The sequence below is a fragment of the Podarcis liolepis genome (assembly GCF_965112155.1).
Source record: "Podarcis liolepis genome assembly, chromosome: 10".
NCBI classification, from domain to species: Eukaryota; Metazoa; Chordata; class Lepidosauria; order Squamata; family Lacertidae; genus Podarcis; species Podarcis liolepis.
In genome coordinates this window covers 25,632,659-25,646,267 of record NC_139562.1, presented here as the reverse complement: position 1 = coordinate 25,646,267, position 13,609 = coordinate 25,632,659, and the positions used below count along the sequence as shown (strand labels likewise).

The 13,609-nt window shown below is 42.1% G+C and overlaps 1 protein-coding gene and 1 long non-coding RNA gene across 3 annotated transcripts in view; one reads left to right on the top strand and one right to left on the bottom strand.

Annotated features, from left to right (window-relative positions):
- LOC310687310 overlaps window positions 1-13,609 on the top strand; it is a 374,731-nt gene that overhangs the window by 141,993 nt on the left and 219,129 nt on the right. The gene's annotated exons all lie outside the window — the stretch shown is intronic.
- POLR3B (RNA polymerase III subunit B) overlaps window positions 1-13,609 on the bottom strand; it is an 81,789-nt gene that overhangs the window by 48,501 nt on the left and 19,679 nt on the right. For both annotated transcript variants that reach the window (XM_083462152.1, XM_083462151.1), the window contains 8 exons: window positions 13,247-13,279; window positions 12,832-12,888; window positions 12,665-12,729; window positions 11,809-11,884; window positions 8,489-8,589; window positions 8,233-8,324; window positions 7,545-7,662; window positions 6,287-6,395 (listed from right to left, as the gene is read on the bottom strand). In XM_083462152.1, coding sequence (XP_083318278.1) covers window positions 6,287-6,395; window positions 7,545-7,662; window positions 8,233-8,324; window positions 8,489-8,589; window positions 11,809-11,884; window positions 12,665-12,729; window positions 12,832-12,888; window positions 13,247-13,279 — 651 coding nt within the window. The remainder of the gene's footprint in view (window positions 1-6,286; window positions 6,396-7,544; window positions 7,663-8,232; window positions 8,325-8,488; window positions 8,590-11,808; window positions 11,885-12,664; window positions 12,730-12,831; window positions 12,889-13,246; window positions 13,280-13,609) is intronic.

Here is a 13,609-nt window from a genome sequence, read left to right as displayed (position 1 = left end):
GCCTCACAAGTTGCCTCTCATGGGTTGGGGAGAGGGAAAGGGAAGGCAAAGAAAAAGGATTTCACACAGAAAGCCGTCTTGAAAGCCGTTTTATCTTGTTTTTTCCCCACAGATCCTTAAGCACCAGGTTATAGCTGATATTGTAAAAGAGGCTTAATACATTAAGAAAATGTTTAACAGGTTTAGAAAGGAAAATCTCCCCAATCTCTCTGTGAATAAAGTGTTTCAAGGCAGCAGCCAGCAGTGCAGGCCTTTGTACGTTCTAGATAATGCTAAAGCTTCTCCTTTCACATATTTGTCTGGAGTTCTGCCATATCAAGAAACAGGGAATAAAGTCAATAACACCTCTTTTTGGCAGAGCTACAATATGCTTCTCAGAAGTTGGAAGGGTGAAAAGCTATGCCTTGCATTAATATTTATCTTTAAACTAGGCATAACAAAGATACACCAGCGAACACACAGTGTACTCTTGGGCTCACTGTAAACAGACAATGCACCTCCAACTCACATTCTCTTTAAATTGCATTAAATTCCTACCTAATTAAATTAAATGTGATCACTGGGCCTATTCCTTTTAGAAAGCATTTGCTGCAGCCATTGGCCCCTACAAAATGTTGTTTAGGAAATTACACATTACAGAAGGCAGCACATGGCAGTGCTCTGAAATACATACTCCCAGTGCCCTGAAGATGTTCCAGACCCCACACAGCTAAGTGACAGTGGTGGTGCTCTAAACAGCTGATTTTACTGCTGCTAACAACTCCACCTACAACACCCCTGGCCGTGCAGCAAGTAGTTGAGGGTAGAAGAAGTTGTCCCTAATGCTCAAGCCAAGCATGTCAACGAAGGACTTTAAATAGTAATGCCTATGGCTTTGCCCTCTCCCTTGCAACTCCTTCCCCCAGATAACAGACACGAGCAGGCTGGAAGACACAAGATCTACCCACCAGGGAAGAATGGCAGATGAAGCTGATGGACTACATGGAACTGGCGGAAATGACTGGCAGAATCCGAGACCAGGGAGAAGAGTCAGTGGAAGAAGATTGGAAAAAATTGAAAGTATATTTACAAAAATATAGCAAAATTAATGAATGTTAGAAGGATGCTGGAATGAAGTTACATGGTTTTAGCAGAAATGTTATAAAGAATTAAGTAAAAATGGATTGTTAATGGGTCAAAGTGTAAAACTTAAGGTTAGATTGGGTTAAGGTAAATTATAGAACAAAAATTGAGTAAGATGGAAAGGATTTGCTGAAATAGCTACCGTATTTTTCGCCCTATAGGACGCACTTTTTCCCCTCCAAAAATGAAGGGGAAATCTGGGTGCGTCCTATGGAGCGAATGCAGGCTTTTGCTGAACCTTGGAGAGCGAGAGGGGTCGGTGCGCACCGACCCCTCTCGCTCTCCAGGCTTCAGAAACACATCCGCAGCCTAGGCAGCCCTGTGGGAGGTCCCGCAGGGATGTCTAGGCTGCGGATAGCAGCCTGCCGCCCAGCGCGAGGGGCGCCCTGAAGCAGAGCGCCCCCCGCTCTCGGCAGACACCCGCAGCGTGGGGAGCCTTGCAGGAGTTCCCCGCAAGGCTCCCCACGCTGCGGATAGCAGCCTGCTGCCCAGCGCGAGGGGCGCCCTGAAGCAGAGCGCCCCCCGTGCCGGGCAGACATCCGCAGCGTGGGGAGCCTTGCAGGAGTTCCCCAAAATCACTAAAAGACAGCCTCAAAGTAGAATCATACCGCTCAATCTCATTAATAAACTACAAGACTACAAGATACTCACATCAATTTTGGCCAACCGCCTAAAAATCTTCCTACTCAAGTTAATAGCCCCAGACCAGACTGGCTTTGTCCCTGGCCGCAATATAACAGACCCCATCAGGAAACTACTGAACCTGATAGAACATAGCAAGGCAACTAAACTTCCATTGACAATTATGTCCCTAGACATCCTCAAAGCCTTTGATTGCTTAGAGTGGAAATACATATTAGCAGTACTAACTAACATGAAATTTGGCCCCAACTTCCTACAAATCCTCAAACAAATATACTCCCAAGCCTCAGCAAAATGCAGAACTAACAATATGGATTCTAATACTATAGCTATCCAAAGAGGCACGAAACAAGGATGCCCACTGTCTCCCTTCTTATTTATCCTGGCTCTGGAACCCTTAGCAATCCGCATCCGAGCAGCCACAGACATCAAGGGAGTGGAAATAAAAGGCAGAACCTATAAATTAGGGCTCTTTGCAGATGACCTAATGGTCACAACACCAGACCCCATAAGCACAGCAACCTCCCTAATCAGAGAACTCAACACATTTGCAATGGTGTCGGGCCTACAGGTAAATTTTACAAAGTCAGAAGCTATGTGCTTCAACACCCCTCCTCACACCCAAAAAGAACTCACGAAGGTCACCAAAATAAAACTTTGCCACACCAAGTTCAGATACCTAGGGGTACAAATAACCAGAAATCTCAATAAATTGCACCTCCACAACTACAAGCCCCTGTGGCGACAAATTAACAAAGACCTAAAGAGATGGAAGAACATGAATTTCACTCTCTCAGACAAAATAGCCATGATCAAAATGATCACACTCCCAAAACTAGCCTACCTATTCCAAACCCTCCCAATCTGGATCCCCTCAACCCAACTCCACAGTTAGCAGAGAAAACTACACTCTTTTATCTTCTCACATAAAAAACCAAGAATAAGCCCCAAATACCTGCACCTCCCCACCTCAGAAGGAGGATGGGGAATCCCCTACATAGAAGCATATTGCATTGCCAACCAAATACGCCATATAATCCCATATATACTCGAAGATGAGACAAAACAATGGGTACACCTAGAGAGGGACACAATTGAAAATACCTGCACCACAACATACCCACTCCTCCCAAACAAACTAAAGAAAATTCCCACAACACTCACTAGGTACACACAGACCGTGCTCAAAGCATGGAAAACACAAATAGGCAAACTATCCCCAACCCCATCCCCACTAATCCCCCTGGCGTACCACCCATTATTCCACCATGCAGCACAAAACCTCCAGATAAAAACCTGGCGAACCAAAGGCTTATATCGCCTAATAGACTTTTATAAAAATAACAAACCTTTGTCAACACAAGAAATACAAGACAAACTAGAAGACACCCAAATGCCCTGGTTAACACAACACCAACTACATGCCCTCTTAAACAACCCAACAGTAAAATTAGCAGCAACTAGGCCCCTGACAACCTTTGAAAACCTCCTCCTAACAACAAAGGGAAACAGTAAAGGGACGGTATCTGCAATATACAAAATACTACTCCAAAATCCCACAAACCCCCTAGACGCAATCAAAAAACAATGGGAGAATGACATAGGCTATGAGATTAACCCCACTCATGGGGTGGGAGTGCATGTGCTGAGCACCACACTGGAAGACATGCACCAGTATAACAGCTTTCTAACAGTATTAGACATAGGTCAGTGGGCTGCAGACCCCTGGAAGGCTGTGGAGTTATCTCAAGGGGGTTGTGAGTAACTCTCCTCTGGCCAGTGTGTGACTGACTTCCTCTGCTGCCCTCTTCACAACAGCATCTCCAGAACCACTGCCTCCTAATTACTGATTGCATTCAGGTTCCTTAAAAAGGTAAAGGGACCCCTGACCATTAGGTCTAGTCGTGACCGACTCTGGGGTTGCGGCGCTCATCTCGCTTTATTGGCCGAGGGAGCCGGAGTACAGCTTCTGGGTCATGTGGCCAGCATGACTAAGCTGCTTCTGGCAAACCAGAGCAGCGCATGGAAACGCCGTTTACCTTCCTGCTGGAGTGGTACCTATTTATCTACTTGCACTTTGACATGCTTTTGAACTGCTAGGTTGGCAGGAGCAGGGACTGAGCAACGGGAGCTCACCCCGTCACAGGGATTCGAACCGCCAACCTTTTGATTGGCAAGTCCTAGGCTCTGTGGTTTAACCCACAGTGCCACCTGGCATTATTGGGGATTACTTCTGGGGTTTACTGGAATAAATTATGTGGATGGGAGTTGCCTTGTTCTTTTAGGGGGTGCCAGCTTTTTTCTAATAATGATGATGATTTTATTATTTATACCCCACCCATCTGACTGGGTTACCACAGCCACTCTGGATGGCTTCCATCATCCATAAGAATGGCTTAGGTCATTTTGGGGAAGTAATTTTGGGGGCCGTCTGTTGTTCTGAGTAGCATTTGCTGCCCGTGAGTGCTGGCTTATTACCCCAATGTACCCACCAATCAACAACCCATGTAGTTATCTCCAAAAGAGATTAAATATAAATGTATTTATTCACAAACAGAAATTTATTTATTTCCCTGGTATGCCCACTGATCAATTCATTCATTCAAAAGCTGTACAAGATAATTTATTTATAAATAAACATTAATTCATTTATTTCCCCAGTATACCCAATCAGCAGCCCAACTAATCAGTCAAATTGTACTAGATACAAACTTATTCATTTCCAAGTGAACTCAATTGAACAAATCCCCCAAAGAATTTAAATTAAACTTTAATTGCCACTGATATAATATATTCCTGCTTACAGAATCCTCAAGAAGGCACTCATGGTTTTTTCTAAAGTAAGGGGAGAAACGGCCTCACGTAGGCTTTGGAGATTATTCCATTAGTTACTGGTAAGTCTTGGAGAAGTGCACATGAAGTCTGTGTAAAACGGTGGCAACTGGCCCTAGATTTTTACTCAGGGCTCCAGCTGATGCTCACCATATCAAACAAAAAGAAAGTACAAGAAAATAATAAAATGTTTATTCTTAACTCCTCCCACAGTGGTCAACTATAGTTGTTGCAGAAATAAAATCACACTGTGGGGGGTGTTACTTCCACAAGCCTCATGGTTTACAGACATTCTAAAGCAGGCATGGGGAACATTTTGTGTCCTTTAAATTCTGCCAATGCCTGCAAGAAGAGCTCCGCAGGATTGGCTCCTGTGAAGAGCACCTGATCAGAGCCATTCCCTGTCAAGAGTGGGGCTTGCTGTCAGCACTGGATTTAAATCCAGCACCAAATGCCAGCCCTGCTTTTTGCAGAATTTTTTTGCAGTCACAACTTGGTGCCAATGGAAACATTTTTATAATTCTACTTCTACCACCAGATGTGTGGTTACAGTTGCAATAGGAGGAAGGGTTAGACATTACTTCCCTATGCAGTACATTCCTAATCATTATTATTTTTTATAAATGGGAGGAATTATTTTAAAGTATAATGTGATTGGGAGCGACACAAATTAGCCTCCCGTGCAGCAGACCCTAAACCATTATAGATGTTCTACCTTAAAATAGATAAGGTAGCAACCCCATCCACAAATCCCACCCTGTTACATCCGCACAGTGTTATTTACACAGTTAAGTTACAAGCAAGTGCTGCCCTCTTCTGGCAGTGCTCTGCGATCTTTTTAGGGTATTGTTTGGCATAATCCCTAAAGTCCTGTTCTAGCAGCTGAATACATTATATAAAACAGGAAATGAACTAAATATAGAACCAATATGACCAAGCCAACATTCTGGCCAATAGCTGTTGCTCTCACTGGGAAAGATTCCAATCAAATCTTAAAAATAAAAAAAAATCCACATGAAAAATTGCATTCTTTCAAGGTACGCATTCTCTCAAGGCATCTTGATACTATTTTTGAACCAAGAAAAATATAGGAAATTTCAGGAAGTGCAAAAGCACCGATAAAATTAGGTTCCAATCCACAGATTGAAATCCTCAAACATCCCTGCCTGCAGCTCACTTTTATTCCCCCCCCCCAATCTCCCTTACCCCTGCCTTTTCCTCCTTTTCCATTTTTATTAGCTTAAAAAAACCCAGGCAAATGTAATGGCAATTGTGCCAAAGATGTCATTATGTCAAGGTATAACCCAACACTTCAAGACTAGCAAATAAAAGTTTCCTACGGTGTAGAGCAAACAGCTAAAAGAAACTTGCACATAGACAAAGAACAAAAATAAAATAAATATTGAGACTCTTAACCTCAGGGTTATGGGTTTGAGGTCCATGTTGGGCAAAAAAAATTATGCATTGCAGGGGCTAGACTAAATGACCCTTGTGGCTGCTTCCAACTCTAAAATTCTACGATTCTATTATTTCCCTCTTTATACTAAGTATTTGAAGTTCTTCTATAAACTGTTCTAAAGCTGTAATCTTATACAGGCTTACCTGTGAGAAAGCCCCACTGAACTCAGTGACATGTACAGGATTGTACTCCAAGCACTGATAATGGAGAATGTTCCTTTAAAAAAATTACCTTGAAGATTATTGCAATGGGAATATCTTCCGACAGAGTGTTATGCTTAAGGTAAAATCTTCCTTGCTTCACAGTTATATTAGTTCTGCTCTTCTTCTCATGAGTAGAACTGCACATTTGTAAAAAGAAAAGGAAAGACCTCATTAATTCTACAAACCCTGACAGTGTGGGGGAAAACTTATTACGGCTTTTAAAAACCAGTATCTTGTACATCAGAACACAGGATTGCTAAAGTTTTTTTGTGCATAAAACCTGGGATCTTATTACTGTGCCAACCTCTTTCCAATTCATGTCTTCTTGGATGGCAAACCTGCAAGCCAGGGAAGGGGAACCTGACATCCTCCAGATGCTGCTGGCCATGCTGGCTGGGGCTGAAGGGGGCTGGAGCCCAATAACATCTGGAGGGCCATCTGTTCTCCACCCCTACTGTAAGAGGTTATCTATTCTGTCTTTTGTACCATATTTAATTCTTGGCTTGCAGGGACTAAATAAATCATTTTGTCTAACTGCTGTTGTTTTCAGAACACAGGCATGTTGCATTTTTCAGAGCACTTAAAATACAGCAAACTTTGCATTTTCTACTGATCCACTTATTTTAGACTAACCAAAATGGTTCCCCCCCTCCCACAAAGCTCCGGTTGAGCTTCTGCTCTGTTATTTTTAAGGACCAAGTTGCAAACATTTGGAATTACGTTTAACAAATGGTTACCAAATGTGCATGAAATACATATTCAAGCACAAGGCTCTTTCTATGGTCTTTGTATGAGCGTACAACTAGTTCTGTACACTCAGAGGAACTTTGAACTCATGTTTCTCAAACTCACCCCACCAACCCCAATGAATTATAGAAAGCCGCTTTTCAGTTAAGTAATCTTCAAAAGCAGTTTGTTATATGGCACTGAGCAGGATGCCACTTTTCTCAAAGAAAAAAAGTGGGGAATCTGTGTGGTGCAGTGGTTAATGTGTTGGGCTAAGACCAGGGAGGTATAGGCTCCAATCCCCACTCAGCCACTGAGTGACCTTGGGCCAATCATGCTCTCTCAGCCTGACTTTCCTCACGTAGTTGTTGTGAGGACTGTGAGGATAAATGAAGAAGGGAGAAAGCTGTGTATGACACCTTGGAGGAAAAGTAGGGCATAAATAGCACCCTCATCATACTAGGCCTTCCCAGACTCTTGGCTGTGCCTAAAGTAATTATTTTTATCCCAGCCACGGTATCATAGGAAACCGGCCTGCAGTTACTAAAGAGTTCTTTTACCTGGTAACTGATGCGCCAACCGTTCCTTTTCTGTCAGCTTCCACAATTATTCTGTTTTTCGATAACTGCTCTTGAATAAGAATTACCTTCTCTACACCTTTGACAATGAAGTAGCCACCTGTCCAATGGAGAATGGAAAATCACGACTGACATTAGTTTTAAACATTAATGGACTTTGCAAACCTCTGAAATGTACATTTTTGCTTTGTCAACTACACTGGCCTGCAGTATTTAGTGAGGAAATCTCTGATTCCACTTGTAATTGCAGAGACTGCTATGCAATGCCTTCAGTAAACCGAAGAAGGAACCTTAATGCATGGACCTACTTCCCTCAGTATGAACTTAAGATGGCTATCTAGTGAAATTCTCCATTGTGCTATCATGGCCCCCTGAAACCAGAAGCGGCATAGACAAAGTCTTCAAAGATTCCAGGAATACTTGGGAAATCTGTACAGCAAGTAGATCACAAGGCTTGCAGCTATCAATGGTACTTCCCTGTCCCTGGGTGGGAACCTTAGTAAACTGCTCTAATCAAAGCAGAAGCTTCACAAAGACCCCTCTACAGTCTGAAAATCTCTCATTCCATAATCTGTAGCGGCTCACGTGTTAGAAGGCTCCATTGAGTAACATAGTAAAAGGGATCGCAACTCATTCAAAAGGAACAAACACTATTAAAAAATGTTGTTACCTGGATCTAAAGGGCATTCGTTAAGCTTGGCAAATTCTGCTGGAGTTTTTCCAGTAAGAACACAATTGGAACTGCGCAACATTACTGGCATCCTGCAAGAACACCAAAGTAAAAATTACCTTGCAGGCTCAGAGTACAGACTGGATTGTCCTCTTTGATTAAAAGCAAAACAAGTCTCTCACATTTTATCAAAGCAATTAACACAGAACGTAACCAACACACAAAAATAGTATTTATCTTTATATTGGTATCTTACCTGCCAACAGGTAATGCATTGCGAATAATCCTCTGGCTACCTCGGGTGTACTCAATGTCTACTGTAATTGGGGCAGAATACGTCATATCTCTCAAGCGACACTTAAAGAGAAGAGCCACACGGTTAAATATTTTTCAGGTGGAACACAACACTCCTTTGCAGTCCTCATATTTGTTCTTTTTCCAATCCTTAATCATTAAAAATACCAGAGACTAAAATTTATTTGCTAGATTTTTTTTCTTAAGTTACTGCAAAGAAGCAAGTCTATATATTGCAACACACACAGCACATGCAAGTCCTCCCTCAGATGAGACATGGTAGCTTCTTTCTCCAAAGATCTGACTATTTTCAGCAGTGAAAAGTCTAACCTAATCTTGCAGGTGCATCAGACATCAATATACAATTAACAACTGAAGACAAAATATGAGTAACAAAAATGGTCTTTAAGGTGCTACTGGAAGGAATTTTTTTGTTTTGACTATGGCAGACCAACACGGCTACCTATCTGTAACTGGAAAAATGCACCATGCAACAGTAGCATACTCTTTGGAACATAATATGACCAAGAAGTGCCTGGCATGCTCTGGTCCATGGGGTCATGGAGAGTCGGACACGACTAAACGACTAAACAACATGACCAAAAATCAGTCACAGGTCTTTCATATACAGATAGGTAGCCGTGTTGGTCTGCCATAGTCAAAACAAAAAAATTCCTTCCAGTAGCACCTTAAAGACCAACTAAGTTAGTTCTTGGTATGAGCTTTCGTGTGCATGCACACTTCTTCAGATACACTGAAACAGAAGTTGCCAGATCCTTCTATATAGTGAGAAGGTGGGGAGGGGTATTACTCAGGAAGGTGGTGGGAATGGGTAATTGGCAGATAGCTGAGATGAGCCTGTTGACGACTCTTAACGACTGCAATAGGTCTTACAGGAAAAGGCAAGGGGTGAGAAGGTGAAAAATGGCTTTGTCATGTATAGTGAGATAAGAATCCAATGTTTTTGTTCAGACCAGGTCTCTCCATGGTTTTAAGTTTGGTAATGAGTTGCAATTCAGCAGCTTCTCTTTCCAGTCTATTTCTGAAATTCCTTTGTAGTAAAACAGCTACTTTGAGATCTTGTATAGAATGTCCTGGGAGATTGAAGTGTTCTCCTACTGGTTTCTCTGTCTTGTGATTCTTGATGTCAGATTTGTGTCCGTTTATTCTTTGGCGTAAGGTTTGGCCCGTTTGTCCAATATAGAGAGCTGAAGGACACTGTTGGCATTTGATGGCATACACAATGTTAGACGATGAGCAATTAAACAGTCCCGAGATGGTATGTGTGATGTTGTTGGGGCCAGTAATGGTGTTGTCCGGGTGTATGTGGCAGCAAAGTTGGCATCTGGGTTTATTGCAGGTTCTGGTGCCAGTGTCTGTGTTAAGTCTGGTTGTAGCACTGTACTACTGGTTGTAGTACACTATTACAGTGGGTGTCTCCGGTTATATGGACTCTGTTCTGAAACCATATGCCATCAGTGCTCCCAGCTATGTACGTGACACCACAGATTTTCTGAGGAAAATACAATCTTTAAATAATCTTCCCAACAATACTATACTAGCTACTATGGATGTGGAATCTCTGTATACCAACATCCCACACAACGATGGTTTACAAGCTATAAGGAACACCATTTCAGATAAAACCACAGCGGACCTTGCCACCAAACTCTGCCAATTTGTCCTTACCCACAACAACTTCAAATTCGGTGATGACCTATTCCTTCAGATCAGCGGCACAGCAATGGGCACCCGCATGGCCCCACAGTATGCCAACATCTTCATGACAGATTTAGAACAACGTTTCCTAAACTCCTACCCACTCAAACCTCTCTTGTACCTGCGATACATTGATGATATTTTTATCATCTGGACACATGGTCAACAGACCCTGGACACCTTCCACCAGAAATTTAATGATTTTCACCCCACAATCAACCTAACAATGAATCAATCTATACAAGAAATACATTTTTTGGACACTACTATAAAAATACAGGATAGGCGCATAGACTCCACCTTATACCATAAACCAACTGACCGACAAACATATCTACGTGCCTCTAGCTACCATCCCAAACATACCAAACAGTCCATTGTATATAGCCAGGCACTACGTTACAGCTGTATCTGTTCCAATTCTACAGACAGAGACTCTCACCTAAGAGATCTACAGCAAACCTTTTTAGAACTAAAATACCCAGCAGATGAAGTTAGACAACAGATCAACAGAGCCAGACTGATACCCAGAGAGAACTTGCTGCAAGACAGACCCAAAAAAGAAAATAACAGAACACCTCTAGTCATCACATACAGCTCCCAAGTTAAAACAGTACAACGCATCATCAGAGATCTACAACCTCTTCTGGACAATGACAGTTCTCTTTCTCAAGCTCTGGGAGGAAGACCTTTCATTGCCTACAGACAGCCACCCAATCTTAAACAACTCCTAACCCACAATAATACTACAACCAGACTTAACACGGACACTGGCACCAGAGCCTGCAATAAACCCAGATGCCAACTTTGCTGCCACATACACCTGGACAACACCATTACTGGCCCCAACAACATCACACATACCATCTCGGGACTGTTTAATTGCTCATCGTCTAACATTGTGTATGCCATCAAATGCCAACAGTGTCCTTCAGCTCTCTATATTGGACAAACGGGCCAAACCTTACGCCAAAGAATAAACGGACACAAATCTGACATCAAGAATCACAAGACAGAGAAACCAGTAGGAGAACACTTCAATCTCCCAGGACATTCTATACAAGATCTCAAAGTAGCTGTTTTACTACAAAGGAATTTCAGAAATAGACTGGAAAGAGAAGCTGCTGAATTGCAACTCATTACCAAACTTAAAACCATGGAGAGACCTGGTCTGAACAAAAACATTGGATTCTTATCTCATTATACATGACAAAGCCATTTTTCACCTTCTCACCCCTTGCCTTTTCCTGTAAGACCTATTGCAGTCGTTAAGAGTCGTCAACAGGCTCATCTCAGCTATCTGCCAATTACCCATTCCCACCACCCTTCTGAGTAACACCCCTCCCCACCTTCTCACTATATAGAAGGATCTGGCAACTTCTGTTTCAGTGTATCTGAAGAAGTGTGCATGCACACGAAAGCTCATACCAAGAACTAACTTAGTTGGTCTTTAAGGTGCTACTGGAAGGAATTTTTTAGTTCTTTCATAGTCATCAATTACAACAAGAAACTCAATTAGCTGGTTCACACAAAGGTACAAAAAGGCTGAGTAGATGCAAATACCTCATGAGGAGAAACAGGTCTTGTTACATTAAAGCTTTCTTCAACATCTGGAGTACCAACATATATATTGAGATATCTGCAATGAAAAACCCAACTTAAAAATGGGATAGAACCCAGTTGCCCAAATATGCAACTCACATTCCATTTTGTTAAACCTTTGGTTTACTAAAAACCAATGAGAAATATATAAGAAGAACCATAATCTTAATGGGAGCAAATAAAGGGATAGTTTCCCCTCAGCTATACAAGTGCTCACCAGATTCTGCTCAAAGAATGGGAAGATTCCTGGGCTGACAGCTTTCTTTGTATAGAACCAAAAGGGGGGGGGGGAACCCTCTTAACAGCAGATGTGAGGGATTAACGGCCCTCCAAATATCCCTGAACTGCAACTCTCATCAGTCTCAGGAAGTAGGGCCAATGGCCTGGGATGACGGGAGCTACAGTTCGGCAACATCTGGAGGGCCAAGGGTTCCCTGCATCTGTTAACAGTAAGGCAAGAGTATCATTTAAGATGGGGTGCGTGCATGTCCATGAAGTAGAATGGGAAGCCTACCTGTAAGTAGGAATGAAGCCTAAAGCTAAATGTAACCTAAATCAAACTTCAGAAAAGGACATAATGGACCATATTGCAATTGAATCCTATTCCGATGGATCACTGACACCACAGACCATTTTGTACATTTATGCTGCTTCACACAGGATTTCCACTGCCTCAAGGGCTTTATTAAATTAAAATGGATTAACCAAAGGACTACGGGCTACACAGAAAGTACATTAGGATATTCAAGCACAAAGCTCATGTCAGCTGTCCACCCACATTCTCTGTCACCACCACCAAAATCAAAGTCAAACTTACTTTAAGTACCACATTGGGTCAGCATCACTTGTAATTTTCTCATTGGCTTTCATTATTTTCTTAATCTGGAAATAAAAGAAGTCTAAGTCTACACATTGCTGAAGGGCATGCAATTTATTACACGTGCTGATCTTTCTGATGTTGCTTTTTAAAAAAAGAAAGCTTACCTCTACATTGATGAAATAATTGAATGAATCTATGTGTTGCTTTACAAGACCTTTCACCTAAAATAATCACAAAGGAACATTACCTGGGGTATTAAAAAGAAAGAAAAAGAAAAAAGCCCAGAACAAAACATCCAAATGCATAAAGAGACATAATTTAATTAGCACTCAAAATAAAATTTACCATCCAAATCTTAAACATCACTCATGAAAACCAATTTTCCAACCAACTCGAATGAATTTATGCTTCCTAAAAGAAGGGCACTTACATGACTGAAAATGTACACCAGTTATATACAGTGCTTGCAGTACTTATCATTAATGAAAACAATGATATTATTTCAGGTTCATTTTCAATTTACTTCAATTTATTAAAACCTGTAAATGCCATCAATGGCAACTGCACAAATATACTAACCTTCAGAAACGCTGGAAGTAATCTCCATTTTTCCTGAAAACAAAAGTATAGCATAAAACAACTTTTAAAAGATAGGGAATCAATTTTCAAGAAGCTAAACAGGTATATACCGTATTTTTCGCCCCACAGGACGCACTTTTCCCCCTCCAAAAATGAAGGGGAAATGTGTGTGCGTCCTATGGGGCGAATGCAGGCTTTCGCTGAAGCCTGGAGAGCGAGAGGTGTCGGTGCGCACCGACCCCTCTCGCTCTCCAGGCTTCGCGCAGCTCTCCTCAAGGTGCGGGAGCCCAGCGCTGGGCTCCCGCGGCTTGAGGAGAGTTGCCTTCATGCTGAAGGCTGCGCGCGCTGAGCTCATGTGAGAAG